The 15,613-nt window shown below is 41.1% G+C and overlaps 1 protein-coding gene across 1 annotated transcript; it reads right to left on the reverse strand.

Annotated features, from left to right (window-relative positions):
* Window positions 1–464: 464 nt before the first annotated feature.
* On the reverse strand, window positions 465–11,330 carry LOC143988201 (receptor-transporting protein 3-like). Its single transcript, XM_077487582.1, has 2 exons — window positions 11,048–11,330; window positions 465–7,322 (listed from the first exon to the last, which is right to left on the reverse strand). Exons 1-2 carry the CDS (start codon window positions 11,200–11,202, stop codon window positions 6,731–6,733), a joined length of 747 nt encoding a protein of 248 aa, XP_077343708.1. The 5' UTR covers window positions 11,203–11,330; the 3' UTR covers window positions 465–6,730.
* Window positions 11,331–15,613: the final 4,283 nt, after the last annotated feature.

Genomic DNA, 15,613 nt, shown 5'->3' on the forward strand with positions numbered 1-15,613 from the left:
GGATTCAACTCTGCCGATTCAGATGTAAATGGTAAACTCTACCAATTCAGATGTAAATGGTAAACTCTGCTGATTCAGATGTAAAGGAGAAACTCTGTGGATTCAGATATAAAAGGGAAACTCTGGACTCTGATGTAAATCAATTATTCGCAAAATATATGTATAGTTTATACTATAAAAAAGTTGCTGTGCGCTACTAAAGTGTTCAGGTTTAACTTGAAGAAGAGGAGGCAACCCTAGATATGTGCCCCCCTCCCTCCTGTTTAAGCAATTTTTTTTCCCCTCAATCTTTAATGGATCATCTTCATGAGTTCTTTGACAGATGGCTGACCAGAAACATTTCTAATATTTTCCAAGAAGTTGTAACCAAAACAGCAAAAAGTACAAAAAATTATGTGTAAGCAATGGTTATTTTTCCATTTTTATACTGTAAGTGGATAGATTTTTATTTACAAGTCAACTCATGAGATTGCACACAATTTATTACCATGTTATTTAAATAGACTTATCATAATGAATTACAGTTCACATGAATCAGCAAAGCACATTATTATATAACAATATTTCATATATTGAGGCACCTTTCACACTTGTGCGACTTGTCCCGCGACTTGGGACTGCAAAGTTGCATGACAAGTTGTACCCCATGATTTCCAATGAGTATTAGCTGTTCTGCATATCTAAATAAGATTCAAAAAGCTATAGGTCCTCTGCAATTATTTTTACTGAACAAAAGTTTTACTGAACATACATTATATGCTGTATACTATGGGTTTATAAACTAAAAAACTAAAAGAATGCTCAATTAGCAAAGTAAATATTTGTTTAGCTTTGTGAATAAAGGTGCGTTCAACTGGAATATCTAATAATGTGCAAAAGATGTAGAAAAACTGTATTTTTGACTGCACATGATTGGATGACTGAAGTGAGTGCAGCTTCACCCTATTTACTCATCCTATTTACTAAAAAGAGTGATTTCTCTCTTCAAATTAAAGTATTTGTGCATATATTTTATGGTATGTAATGTAGTATGTGTTGTGTTTTACTCTATGTTGTGTATATGTTCTATATATTTGTAGTGAAATTAAAAAGCAAGTATGAATATAATAAAATAATTCTGTCTATAGTACACAATCAAATATACAAAGAAGTGAAATCATATAAAATGATACAACTTTGAACAAACTATATGATGTATAAAAATTATTTATCTCAGCTCAGTTATACAGTATTCAGTTCTTATCAGAAATTATATAAATAGTTTGTATATTTACAGAATATTTATATATGTGAGGCACTGGCTGGCATAATTGTGGATGGAGTGGATGTGTCACCTAGATTTCTAACCTACACATTACAAATGGCTCCTGATATGGAGAAAACAAACTTTTTGTTTTCTCAATCTTTTATCAAGTTCTGGTTTGTGTCCTGGAGCGTAGAGGCTTTTTAGAACTTTGAGTGGGCTATAGCCTCCATTGCTATGCTCACATCTTACATGGGTGCCAAACATCATTATTGGTCTCAGCTGTCTTCAGACCTTTATATATATATGAGCTAACCAATGCTTGTGGCTCTTTCTCCCACTCTCTCTGCTGTTGGAGCCTGCTGCTGGGTGAAGATTCTGACAGCAGACAGAAGACTAAAAATGTACAAGTGCTGCCTGTTTGTTTTGGGGAACCCATTGGCACCCTGATAGTCATGAACTGACCTGAGTTTAGTTAGTTGCTCAGATGTGCAAATGTTTGTTTTATGGCATGGACTTGCTGCGCAAAGCCCACATGCATTGAAGCCGTGTTTCTTTGCTGCCTTTGCGGAATACAAGTTTAGGACACAACTGCTTGTACTGTTTCTGGGTGTCCGTAGCACCAGACACCCAGAGCTGCTGCCAACACCACTTGAACCCATCCTTCTTACAAAAAAAGGGCCTTGTTTCAGGTGTCAAGTTATGTTCTGCTAAAAATGTAATTATTGTATACAGAGTGTGCTGAGCCTGTGTTTAAATACAGGTGCAGCCCAAATTAATCTGATATCTTGAGCATTGTGGGGACTTTAAAAGGGGTTCCTGAAAAACTGCTCCTTCCATAGCGCTGGTGCTATGCCGATGGGCACTGACTGTTTTTCTAGCTCTTCCATCCTTTGTCCTACCAATGCATCATAGGACACCTTTGAGCATCACTGAAACTTTAAAGGAAATATTAGTTGACTTAAAGAGGATGTAAACCCTCTCCTATACCCAGTGAAGTGAATGGCATCAGATGATACACCGAGATTAATCACTTAAGGACCGCCGCATGGCAATGTACGTCGGCGCAATGGCACCGACAGGCACAAGCACGTACATGTACATGCTCGCCTTCCAGCGGTTGGGGGGTCCGATCGGACCTCCTCCCGCTGGATGCGGTGGTCCGTTTTGCTGCAGGAGCGATCCGGGATGAGGGGATGGCCGTTGGTTTCTGGTCATCCCCTCTCGATCGCTCCTGGCGAATGAGATGCTTCCCCCGCTGTGTATTGTAAACACAGGCAGGGAGGAAGGGATGTCATTCTCCTCGGGGCGGTCTTTTTGACCGGACTGCGAGGAGAACAGAGAAAGTAAGTGTGCACCAACACTACACTGACATGTAGGTACACATAGGCACACAAATCCCCCCCGATCACCCTCCTGATCGCCCCCCCCCTCCCAGTCACAGTGTCACTGATTGCAGTGATCATTTATTTACTGATCACTGCATTTAGTGTCAGTTGTGACAGTAAAAACTGTCAGGGCAGTTAGTGTTAGGTCCAGAGTAGCCCCCTACCCCCCCATAACGGTTTAACCCCCTGATTGCCCCTAGAGTTAACCCTTTCACCCCCTTTTGCCAGTGTCACTAAGCGATCGTTTTTCTGATCGCTGCATTAGTGTTACTAGTGCCGCTAAGTAGCTAGTTATTTTTTTAGGTTCACCGCCAGGTTTTTATAGTGCTAGGTACCCCGATATACTACCCAATAATGGTTTTGACCCCCTGATTGCCCCTAGTTAACCCTTTCACCCCCTTTTGTCAGTGTCACTAAGCAATCCTTTTTCTGATCGCTGCATTAGTGTCACTGGTGCCGCTAAGTAGCTAGTTATTTTTTTAGGTTCACCGCCAGGTTTTTATAGCGCTAGGTACCCCGATATACTACCCAATAACGGTTTTAACCCCCTGATTGCCCCTAGTTAACCCTTTCACCCCCTTTTGCCAGTATCACTAAGCAATCGTTTTTGCTCGCCGCTACATTAGTGTCACTGGTGCCACTAGGTAGCTAGTTATTTTTTTAGGTTCACTGCCAGGTTTTTATAGCGCTAGGTACCCCCATATACTACCCAATAACGGTTTTAACCCCCTGATTGCCCCTAGTTAACCCTTTCACCCCATTTTGCCAGTATCACTAAGCAATCGTTTTTCTGATCACTGCATTAGTGTTACTGGTGCCGCTAGGTAGCTAGTTATTTTTTTAGGTTCACTGCCAGGTTTTTATAGCGCTAGGTACCCCATATACTACCCAATAATGGTTTTAACCCCCTGATTGCCCCTAGTTAACCCTTTCACCAGTGATCACCGTATAAGTGTTACAGGAGACTCTGGTTAGTTAGTTTGCTTTTTATAGCATCAGGGCACCCACCATTTATTACCCAATAAAGGTTTAACCCCCTGATCACCCGGCGGGTGATATCAATTAGGTTTTAGGTCAGGGTCTGCGTTGCCTCAGGCAGCGCTAGGTCAGTGCCAACACCCACGCGCAAAGCATAAACCTCCCGTAGTGGTATAGAATCTGAACAGATCAATATCTGATCTGATCAGATCTATACTAGCGTCCCCAGCAGTTTAGGGTTCCAAAAAAATACATTATTAGCGGGATCAGCCCAGATACCTGCTGGCACCTGCGTTTTGCCCCTCCGCCCAGCCCACCCAAGTGCAGTATCGATCGATCACTGTCACTCGCAAAACACTAAACACATAACTGCAGCGTTCGCAGAGTCAGGCCTGATCCCTGCGATCGCTAACAGGTTTTTTTGGTAGCGTTTTATATTTAAATCCGGAAGGCAGTACTTGGTTTTTGGGGTCCCGTACGTGGCTAGGCTCCCAAAAAGTCCCTCAATCAAAAAAAAAATATATTCAATGGGCTCAACATGCCCCTCAGCAATTTCCTTGGGGTGTCTACTTTCCAAAATGGGGTCATTGGGGGGGGTTTGTGTTATTTTGGCATTTTATGGCCTTCGAAACTGTGATAGGTAGTGAGGAGTGAAATCAAAAATTTGCACCCTTAGAAATCCTGAAGGCAGTGATTGGTATTCAGGGTGCCGTACACGGCTAAACTCTCAAAAAGTCCCACATAAGTGGTATCTCCGTACTCAGGAGAAGCAGCAGAATATATTTTGGGGTGCAATTCCACATATAACTATGGCATGTGTGAGCAATATATAATTTATTGACAACTTTTTGTAAACTTTTTTTTGTGTCATTATTCAATCACTTGGGACAAAAAAAAATATTCAATGGGCTCAACATGCCCCTCAGCAATTTCCTTGGGGTGTCTACTTTCCAAAATGGGGTCATTTGGGGGGGGGTTGTACTGCCCTGCCATTTTAGCACCTCAAGAAATGAGATAGGCAGTCATAAATTAAATGCTGTGTAAATTCCAGAAAATGTACTCTAGTTTGTAGATGCTATAACTTTTGCGAAAACCAATAAATATATGCTTATTGACATTTTTTTACTAAAGACATGTGGCTGAATAAATTTTTCTCTAAATGTATGACTAAAATTGAGTTTATTCGATTTTTCTTATAACAAAAAGTAGAAAATATCTTTTTTTCTCGAAATTTTCGGTCTTTTTCCATTTATATCGCAAAAAATAAAAATCGCAGAGGCAATCAAATACCATCAAAAGAAAGCTCTATTTGTGGGAAGAAAAGGACGCAAATTTCGTTTGGGTACAACATTGCATGACCGCGCAATTACCAGTTAAAGCAGTGCAGTGCGAAATTGTAAAAATACCTCTGGTCCTTAGGCTGATAATTGGTCCAGGGCTGAAGTGGTTAAACAAATCCCCCTCAGCTAAGCATTAGGCTGATATTGTGTTTTGGACGCCAAGTGTCCAATATTTTCTAATAAAGTTTCCATTGGATTCTTTCCTATACATGTACTGAAATCTGGGTCATACCCTTCCCTACCCATAATGATTTGACTGTAACTTTCACATTATGTTTTGTTGCCTACTTGTGACATGTTTTTCAGTATTTTGCCTATTTCTGCAAATCAATAAACTGAACAAGAAACAAATCTCCCCACATAAGTTTTACATGCATATCTGCTGTCTTCAGCTGTATATATTCTTTAGAATAGGCACCCCCTCCCTCCCTCCACATAGGCAGATGAACGAAGATACTTTCAGAGCTGTGCTGTGACAAGAGAAGCTCTCTGATAATCTATTTATAGCTCCCACCCTGACACACATTCCAGGCTGGTTTTATCTCCCGTCTCTGAGAATTTTTCAGAAGTTTTTATGCTGATAACTGAAGAATGAAACAGCAGAAACACACTGGACTCAAGGCATTGGAAAGAGATAAGTAAACATTACTGATAGAGGTCAAATTTCATGAATCTGGTTTACATCCACTTTAAGTAAAAGCATTTTAATAATTTATGGTGAACTGGTTAGGAGTCTGAGGAAGCCCTTAAACCAATTCACTATGGAGGTGGCAACCATCTACTTGAGACCATAAGTGGGAAGTTAGTTGGTACATAAGACCCCCCCCCCCCCCCCGCTGCACCCCTCCTTCCTGATCCCAGTACCTGTCAGCATCATGCACTGCTGCTTCTTTTTGTTTGGGGGGGCTGTTTTAGGACAACCCCAATTTAAGCATACCCTAAGTACTGAAGGGTATGTTGGCTGCGGTCAGCAGCCCCCTTGCTATGGGGTATCAGCCAATAGCCTGTCATGCTGGGCTGGTAAGCTCTGGAATGTTTAAAATGTGACTCTGTAGCTCTCCCCAAGTTGTGTCTATCTGCCCCATATAGGGAGTTTCTGTCCTATACTATCCTTATGCTATAAACAAATAAGAATTTGACATTTTGCACATGTGATCGCTCCACCTAAAAATAAAAGTACACTCAAACTTTTTTGAGAAAGGTAAGTAGTGCTTCTATATCAGCAATCCTTTCATCCTTTAATTAAATCCTGCTTTCAGGTAGCAGTGAGCACAAGAACATATTAATACATATTATATTAACATTTCAATATATAACATATTAATATTTCAAAGACTTTAGTAACATCACTAAGCATGAACTGCAAGACCTGCAAAATTGCTGCAGACACGTCTTCTTGAGTGTTGAATCATTGACTGTCTGTTGCAGCAAGAGAAGGAAGACTCCAAGAAAAGGTGAACAGAGCTGAAAACAATGGTAAGAAGCACTTGCTACTGAAGTCCCAGAGATGATAGAAAACAGGTGACTACACTCATTATTTACAAATGAAAATATTTGCTTTGACCATACTAACCCATTATAGACTACAGATAAAGCATCATGAAATGGTGTGAGATAAATGAAAGTAAGGTAATTTAGGAGACAAGGTTAACATATTATTTCCCTAAATCAAACAACATTTATTGCTATTCGGTTTTGCTGAAAAGCTGTTCTGTTTTTGTTACTATTGTGCAACATTGTAGTGATTTATTTAAAGTATTATAAAACAGGGTCCTGATGAGTCACTTTGGCCATCTGTTGTCATGGCAATAAAGTGAAGCCAAATATACAAAAATCGCTATAACAATCAATGGTAGAATCCAGAATGGGGTCTGCTCCACTCTAGGTTCTTCCCTATCCAAAAAGGCCAATCTCTGAGATTGCAAAGAACCTTGATGAGAGAATGTGTATGTGTATGAGGTAGGAAATCTTGTCTCCTGTTCACTGCCTTGATTGGTTCTCATTGGTAGCATGTGCCAATTGTCAGAATATTGGCTGTCTTTGTAGTAATTACAAATCCCCAATGCACAGGCCTCGCAGTTGTTGTAATCATGAGGACCATCCAGCTGACCATCTGTGATAAAGCTCCGTGGCAAATTGTCTATAGGAAATTTGTAAAATTTCTGGGTTATTTTATTAACCAAATTGCTTATAGCTATCTCAATGTTCTCTTCTAGGAATGTAGGCTCCTCATAAATGGCAGCTGTGCACATTTTGCACTTTTGCTTGAAAGCATACATCCTCACCTCCCCCGTTCGTTTTTTCAGGCTCATGTGGAATAAAATGTGAACCTTTGAAGAACCCCAGGAGCGACCACAGATTGAGCACCAAAACCTGAAATAAATAAGACTTTCAGATTACATTTTGATTTTGGAATAGACACATAGTGAAAGTTATAATCACAAGTCAGTCTACATTGTGTGGAATAGTCTAAAATGTACTTCTATATTTATTAACACCACATTTTGTTTGCTGCTTCTGTAACTTTAATGGACAAATTACTGAAGGACTGCGGACTCCGGCTGTGTGACTGGCCGAAACCGCATGACGGGAGCCACCAGTCATGGCACAGAGCTCTGAAGAAATGGCATGGGTGGCCGTTCCTTCAGAGCACATGCACCGATTATGTCACTGGTGGCATATACAGTAAATATCTCCTAAACGGTGCATTGAGGAAATATTTACAGTACCTATAGGTAAGCCCTGTTTTAGGCTTACCTATAGGTACAAACAATCCATGGAATTTTACTTTGTCTTTAAAGGGCCTATTACTACTACTTTGGAATATCTGTCCTCAATTTATGTGCTATCTTCGGGCATTCTGCAACTATAAACCCCATTCTCCTATTAAGTAGTTCAGCAATTAAAGGTAAAAAGACTAAAGTGACTGGGGCCCAACTTATATTTTTCCCCACCATACACCAAGGGGTAGACTGTGAGATCTGAAATGCTAGACTGGGGTTCACCTATCATTGATCAAGGGTGTTACATTATTTGTGAAGGATTATCTTTCCTGAAAAAATGTCTTGTGCTTGGCAGCACAGATTGCAGTCTGTTGGCTCTCCAAACAGTGCCCTCCACAGGAAGATAGAAACACTTCTCATGCCATGAAACCAGAAACAGGGTAAAATAAACTTTATTGTTCAACACATGCACAAACAGAGACATCCCCCCCCCCCCAACCTCGTCCAGGATCCTCCCACTAATACGTTTCACCCTATACTTGGGCTTCCCACATTTGATACTCTAGAACAGTAGTTTTTAAACTTTGTGAGACCAGGACCCAATAAAATTATTAAAAATGCATCCATGCACCAACAGTAAAAAAAAAATTGATTCTAGGATTATGATAGATAGGAAAGGTGGGGTTTAGAAAATGAAATGTAACCCATTATGTTGGCATCATTTGAAAGGCCACGGGTAGGGAAGTGTTAAATGTTTAGTTCATAGTTAAAGACCACTTATACATAAAGCCTAACTGAATTTTTTAAATAGCTAAATCAATTTCAGGTAATAAAATGTGTGCAAAGTCTTTCTTTAAAAAAACAGCCCCCAGTGTGAGTAGAAAAGCCTCAACTCTTCCAGCATGCCCCAGGGCAGGACCCTTGTTCTGTTCTGTGTAGAAACATAGACCTCTTTAGAGAGGTCTGCTGAGTCTGAGCCAGATCTCTCCAATCAGTGGGCTGCGTGAATGCTGCGGATATCAGAGCTATATGTCTGCCTCTTTGGGGCATTCCAAAATTTCTCAGTACAGGTTTCTCTATTTATTATTGGTAGCCAGTGGTATTATTAACTAATACAACATGTGGCAGAAAATAATGAACAAATACATTATCATAGCACATATTGGAGTAAACACAGCTGTAAGAACACTGATATTGAATACACAATTAAACCAAAGTAAAAAAGTTAAAGTAACCTTTTAACTTCACCCTTCAGTAAATAAAGTGAATTGTCAGTCCTAGTGAAGCGCAAACACCCTCAGATTTCTGCACATACCTTTTCTTAACTTCCCAGGACCCCTTTACCTCCAGAGTTCTGATATGCAAATGCCAACATTCTCAATATTGCCCAAGGACTGTCCTGCCCTGTTTGAATTTCACTATTACTTAAAAATATGCTACTCTGAACCTTCCTTCTTCTACCTAGTCCACTTAGGGTTCCACCTTTAACTAATAATAACTGTTCCCGACCACTGGAAGTTAGAAATACCCAGTTATCATAAGCTATGCTCAATTTAAGAGCATGACATAAAGTATGTGTAAACCCAAGAGTAGAAATTTTATTTTATTGCAGCTTACCAGTCCTCATAAAGTGACTGCAATCATTTTATTTTCTTCTTATATTTTCACCTGTTGCTCATATCAATAACATACTTTCTGCCCTAGTGTGACAACATTCTCTCACTGTGGTGTTTCTATATGGTGTAGCATTGTCAGCCTAGGACAGGAAGTGTGTTAAGGGCTACAGAACACTGCCTCATCTTCTCATCTTCTTAACAAAGGGGTTGTTCTATGGTCCACAGAGGTATCTTGTGCAGGTTTGATAAGACTTCTTGAGCCAACACTACAGTATGAAGATGATACAGAACAGCATTATCATGCTGACAGAAATAACATGCTTTTTATGCATTTATGGAATATTTATAGAATAGATATAACAAAACACTTTCAGTGGTATATTTAAAGTGGTTGTAAACCCTTACAAACCACTTTGACCTACAGGTAAGCCTAGATTAAGGGTTACCTGTAGGTCCAAGAAATATCTCCTAAACCAATACGGTTTAGGAGATATTTACCTGAAGACGGCCACCGCTGTCTACGGCGCATGCGCCGTAGACATCGGTGCGCAGGCGCACTGGGTAAGCTGCAGATCGCGGCGATATGCAGTGAGTGTTGGCTCCCGTGCGCATGCGCGGGAGTGATATCATCGCTGCTCCACCAAGAAGATGGACGCTCGGAACTACAGTGGACAGCGGTGACTTCGCTGGCTCCTGTGTCAGGTAAGTGACACATAATGGACTACTATGCGATGCATAGTAGTCCATTATGCTTTACCTTTGCAGGGAATCAAAGAGGAAGTAAACCCATCAGGGTTTACTTCCTCTTTAAGAGTCCAAAAAGGAAACAATTAGAAAAGTTAATTGCTAAAGTTTACAAACAGTGTGCTCTAAAGTCTCCCACAATCTGATTGTGCATATGTTATAACAGTGGTGGCTGGTGTTTTTTTTGGGGGGGGGGTGGGTGGGCAGCAATCAACAACCACCACCGGCGCTGTCCTCCAGCACTTACCCCATCTAGGTGGCTGGCATCAGTGGGCATCAGGCAGAGGCGGGCATCAGACAGTGGTGGGCATCAAGCAGGAGTGGGCATCGAGTTTCTGTGTCTTCTCCACGCTTCCGCTGTGTGTCTCCTCCCCTCCTCCTAGGCGTCCAATAGGATCTCCTGTCTTTTCATCCAATAGGGTGATGGGTTTCAGACACACTTTCTGATTGGTCCAGTAAGAGCATCAGTGTTAAAACAGCGAATATTCATTCGCTATTGCAACACACCTGGGTGGGCTCTGGACACATTGCTCTGTGTCCAGAGCCCATCCTATTTTGAAGCCTATTAGAGCCTCTGGCTCTAATCGGGTGCTTAAAAAAACACCCCCGCATGCATGGATAGGGGGCGGCGGCATGGATGGAGAGGGTGGCACCCATGCGTCCTTAATGGACGAGCCGCCACTATAATAGTTAGACATACTGTACACAAGATAGGTCTATTATCCCCAATCAAAACTGTCCTGCTGCTGGCCAATTTACCCTGTTGGATACTCTACAGTATTTTGACAATTTAATGTTTTTTCTGAACCCTTGGCAAATTGACTTAGACAGAGTTGCCCACCAGTAAGAGTGATACATCATGTTGTAGCGCTGGGAATTCATTGCAATGTCTCTATTGCAGAGTTATAGGGCCCTCACGTGTGCCACTTAGAGCAGAAAAAAAAGATAAATTAAAGAAATAGTTAAAAAAAAAAAAAGACTACATTTAAAGAGATTCCAATTGAAATTACTATACCTGGCAAAACAACATTGTACATACTGCAGCCAGCCCATCCGTTGCTGGTGATTTTTATCCACAGAGAAATTCCACACATCAGAGACCCCTCTGCTTTCTAAATCAGTCTCAAATATTTCTCTCCATGTGTCCATGTCCATTATTGCTCTTCTCATGGAGTGAACGAATCGTTACAAAGTATGTTGCTGTTTCCAGAGAAGTGATATGTCATTTGTTCAGGAAACGAAAGTAGGATTCACCTCCTTCTATAATGAGTGCTGGGCAGGTTTACAACCTGAAACACAGCTCACAATTTTATGACATGAGAGAGAGGCACACCTTTTAGCACAAAGTATGCAGGCAAAATAAACACTCCTGTCATGGCCGCAGTTACACGGACTCCAAAAATGAATACCGATTAATGATTTTATCACTATGTTTCCAGTTGTGGTAGGTAATTGGTACATTATTATAGAGGTGTACTGTATACATCAAAACTGAAAGAGGGACAGCCGAAGAAAAAAGAGGGTCAGAAGGATTTTGTTTCAAAAGAGGGACAGTCCCTCTACATAAGGGGCAGTTGAGAGTTAAACTAAAGTCTCAAGTTGGCCCATGTGTTCTGATGATGTTTTCTTCTGTGGTTGTGAATGGAAATAGCACTTCCCCACCTGTCATTTATTGCACTAATATTACATCAGGTGTGTAATATCCATCTAGGAATACTAGTTGCCCTGTTGTCTTTGATTCAGCGTTTTCTGATTTCATATCATTGACCTGGAGAAAAAAACATGCAGATTAGAAAAAGTCACAGCGAAGTATGAACCCTTGATCTGCATACTTGCTCTGTTTCAGTGGCACAGTCTGTATTGGAACCACTGGATCAGCATAACAGTCAGGCTAAGTTCACACTGTCAATAAAAGCAGGGATTTGAGAGGTGTTAAAAGCGCTCCTCAATCCCCTATACAAATAAAACAATGGACAGCAAACAGTGCTGTTCACACTATCAAAACGTGAAGCGTTAGTGTCGCGTCGCTTCAAAATTAAATCCTCATGTCACGTCAGGAAGCATTTAAAGCCTTTCAATGTCTCCAATTCAAGTCTATGGTAACACTTCATGCTCTGGCAGGCATTTGTAGTGCGGTCGCAGGGCGTTAAGATTAGTTTATATCCTGTAATGGAATAGGTGTTTGTGGAGAGGTTTTAATGCCCCTTAACACTCATAATACGCTTCAAAACTGCCCATAGGGGGTTTGGGGAGCATTTATAACTTGTCATTAATGCTTGTAAAAGGCCCATACTAAAGCACCCTCAGGTTTCTGCACATACCTTTCCTTAACCCCCATTACCTGGTGAAGTAAAATGGTACAATAAATATTACTGTACCTATGTATTAACTTGTCTATTCCTATAGTTAGCTAGTCTATTAAAACTTTGATCATATGTTACTATTGATATCACAATAATACAAGGTTAGCTACGAAACCAAACACACGGCTTAATAACAAAGTCTTATTTATTTCTCAAGACAATAGGAATTCACTAGCACAAGATATTAAAAGATATTACAATATTACAAATCTTACAATCAGAACATATAATACAAGAACATCAATGATACTTATCACAATGCTTTCCTCGAGGCTTTGTATCATCAGGCTCAGAATGGTGGAGAGCCATGTGGCTCAGGCACAAGCCAGGAGTGATAAGGTAAAAGGGACTATCTCTCTTCTGTGTGCCTTTTTTACTCACATTCACACCCACTCATAGCCACCCTAACTTGCCTCCTGTTCTCCAGAAAGCATGCCGTATTGTCCACTAGGGGGCAATGTTTGTCCATGAATCACCAATGTCTGACCTGAGTCAAACCTTCATAGACATCTTGGCCTTTGATCTTCTGTAGCTCAACCCATCAGTCATCTTGGCCGCAGTGGCTCTCTTTGAAGCTTGTAATCACACATATCACACCAGGTGGGCTTGAGCCAAGCCCTTGTTATTCTGATATGCTACAAAGCTTTGATGTTTAACTGGTTACATTCCAACTTAGGCCACCTGCCTGCATCAACCAGGAAATAAAATACCATTAATACGACATTAGACCATATTGCTATCCATTGTGTCGCCGCTTTGTGCCTAAATGGCGCATACCACCCTTCTTCAGACACGACTCCTATGGAACAGTTCAAAACTGTCTTAACGTGTTAGGTTTTTCAACAGGTCCTTAAGAAACAGCTCCTATGGAACAGTCCATAATGGTCTTAATGGGTTGTGCTTCCCAACATGTGCCGCTTTGCCACTGAGTGACATGCCACCATCATTCTTCAGCGACAGCTTCCATATTACCATTCTGTATCTTCAGTATCTTCTCCTTTCTGGTATCTTCAGGACGGGGTGCAGTACAGGCAAGGGGTGTCCACTCACTCACCATTCCCCAGCACATACTCAGAGCAACATATTAACCAGCTTTCAGATACAGAGTCTTAAGGAGGGCCTTATTCACCCATATTACTAACCTAAAATACACACGTGTCTTACTATACCATAACATAAATCAACCCTTTACCATAATATATACTTATATTTGTGACCCATCAAATCACGTATCCCGTTCCCAACCTCCTATAACCCTTTACTGTAAATACAGGTCGGGATTAGGCAGGCTTGCTCACAATGGTCTTTCCCACCGCAATTTTGGCAGGTCAGTGGTATTTCAGGGCTCTGAATTGGCCGAAAAGCCTCTAACTTGTATGCAGAGACCTTACCGTCAATTCATCCCTCAACTTGAATAGATAAATGGGCGACCCTTCTATATAAATATCAAGTTTAATACTGTACATGAAATAATGACAAACCACAAAATTCCATCCCTGTGCCTGGATTCCAGAGACCATGCCCAGGGTATACCATGCACCTCTGCCCATTGTTAGGTTCAAGGAACACCCTAGTTCCATGACTAACGTTACATCCTTATCCTTTGGGACAAAGAAACAAACTCATCTATGTCCCAGATAATACCCAGGTGCTTCCTTCCCAGCAATGATCTCTTCATCCATCCAAAACTCAGAATGAAATATCTTCCCAACATTTTTCATTCACCACCATGTATTGACCTGGCATACAAAGGATGTCATGGTCATGCTTCTGACAGAGGGAAATATCAACCCGCCTCCATCTTGAAGCTGGCCAATACCTCCGCCCGCCCCTGCGGGCACGACAGAGCCCAAGATTTCTGTCCTGTACCATCACACTCTCTACCAACCTCTCAACATGGTTGAAAAAATCTGGAGCTACTTTAATCTGGGTGTTTATGTGACTTAGTTGAATGTTATTAAGGATGTCACCAATCTCTCTAAGCAACAAAGCCCTGCTAAGCTATGGCTGAGTGTTTGTTCCTCAGGATACCAATGTCCACTCCATTAACAACACCCATCCCAGCTCCTATTCCCTCAATATAGTGCTGAACATATCCCTCCTCTTCTGGTTAATCCTCAGAAATAAGCTTCCTCAATGAACCTCATCCTGTGTCCTCACATCTCTGGGAGTAAGCCACTGGTACAATGACCGCACTTTATTCAGTGTATACTCAGCACATATAGGGTAACTGGCTTCTATCAACCACTGTGAGATGTTGAAGTGCTTTACCTGTGCAAGGTTCCAATCTCTCAGGTGAGACATCAATCAGGCGTATCTCCCACATGTCCAGTTCTGGTGTCCCACATGTCCAGCAACCCCTAGCTTCTCTACAGGACTGCTAAGATTGAGACTCCACCCCATTGATGTGTCACCTGGCACCCTCTAGTCTGGCCAACCGACGCCTCATTATGCATAAGTGCTAGCCTTCTGGATACCTGTACCATATTAATTTCATTATGTCAATACATGTCACACATTAAAAAGCTTTTCTTCTTTCAATTCCTCCCTCCAACAAAAAAAACATATTTTACACTTCTTGTTCTGAAGGATTGGACAGGTTATATTCCTTCCCCAACCTCAAACCACATGTATTCATAGCAGGTTTGCATTAATCAATGACAGGAGAGTCTCAGGCAAAACGTTTCACAAGTCTTGTTGATAGGCATAGTCTTTCAGATTCAGCATTAGCATTAAATTGTCCTTAAGAATTCAACATCCTTGCCGCTCTTATAGTAAAGAACCCTCTACGTAGTTTAAGGTTAAACCTCGTTTCTTCTAATTTTAATGAGTGGCCACGTGTCTTGTTAAACTCCCTTCCACAAAAAAGTTTTATCCCTATTGTGGGGTCACCAGTATGGTATTTGTAAATTGAAATCATATCCCCTCTCAAGCGTCTCTTCTCCAGAGAGTTTAAGTTCAGTGCTCGCATCCTTTCTTCATAACTAATATCCTCCAGCCCCTTTATTAACTTTGTTTCCCTTCTTTGTACTTGCTCCATTTCCAGCACATCCTTCCTGAGGACTGGTGCCCAGAAGTGGACAGCATACTCTAGGTACGGCTGGACCAGAGTCTTGTAGAATGGGAGAATTATCATTTTATCTCTGGAGTTGATCCCCGTTTTAATGCATGCTAGACATGTGCATTCATTTTTGTCCGAATGCATTTTCATCCGAATT

This window comes from Lithobates pipiens, unplaced genomic scaffold (assembly GCF_037356315.1).
Source record: "Lithobates pipiens isolate NorthernLeopardFrog02 unplaced genomic scaffold, aLitPip1_a1.2 Scaffold_18, whole genome shotgun sequence".
NCBI classification, from domain to species: domain Eukaryota; kingdom Metazoa; phylum Chordata; class Amphibia; order Anura; family Ranidae; genus Lithobates; species Lithobates pipiens.

Bases quoted from the DNA above. Each gene is read 5' to 3' on its own strand.
- LOC143988201 (XM_077487582.1), bottom strand. From the start codon at position 11,202: ATGAGAAGAGCAATAATGGACATGGACACATGGAGAGAAATATTTGAG. The intron at 7,323-11,047 runs GTATAGTAATTT...TATTTATTTCAG, and splicing joins GTACAATGTTGTTTTGCCAG to GTTTTGGTGCTCAATCTGTG.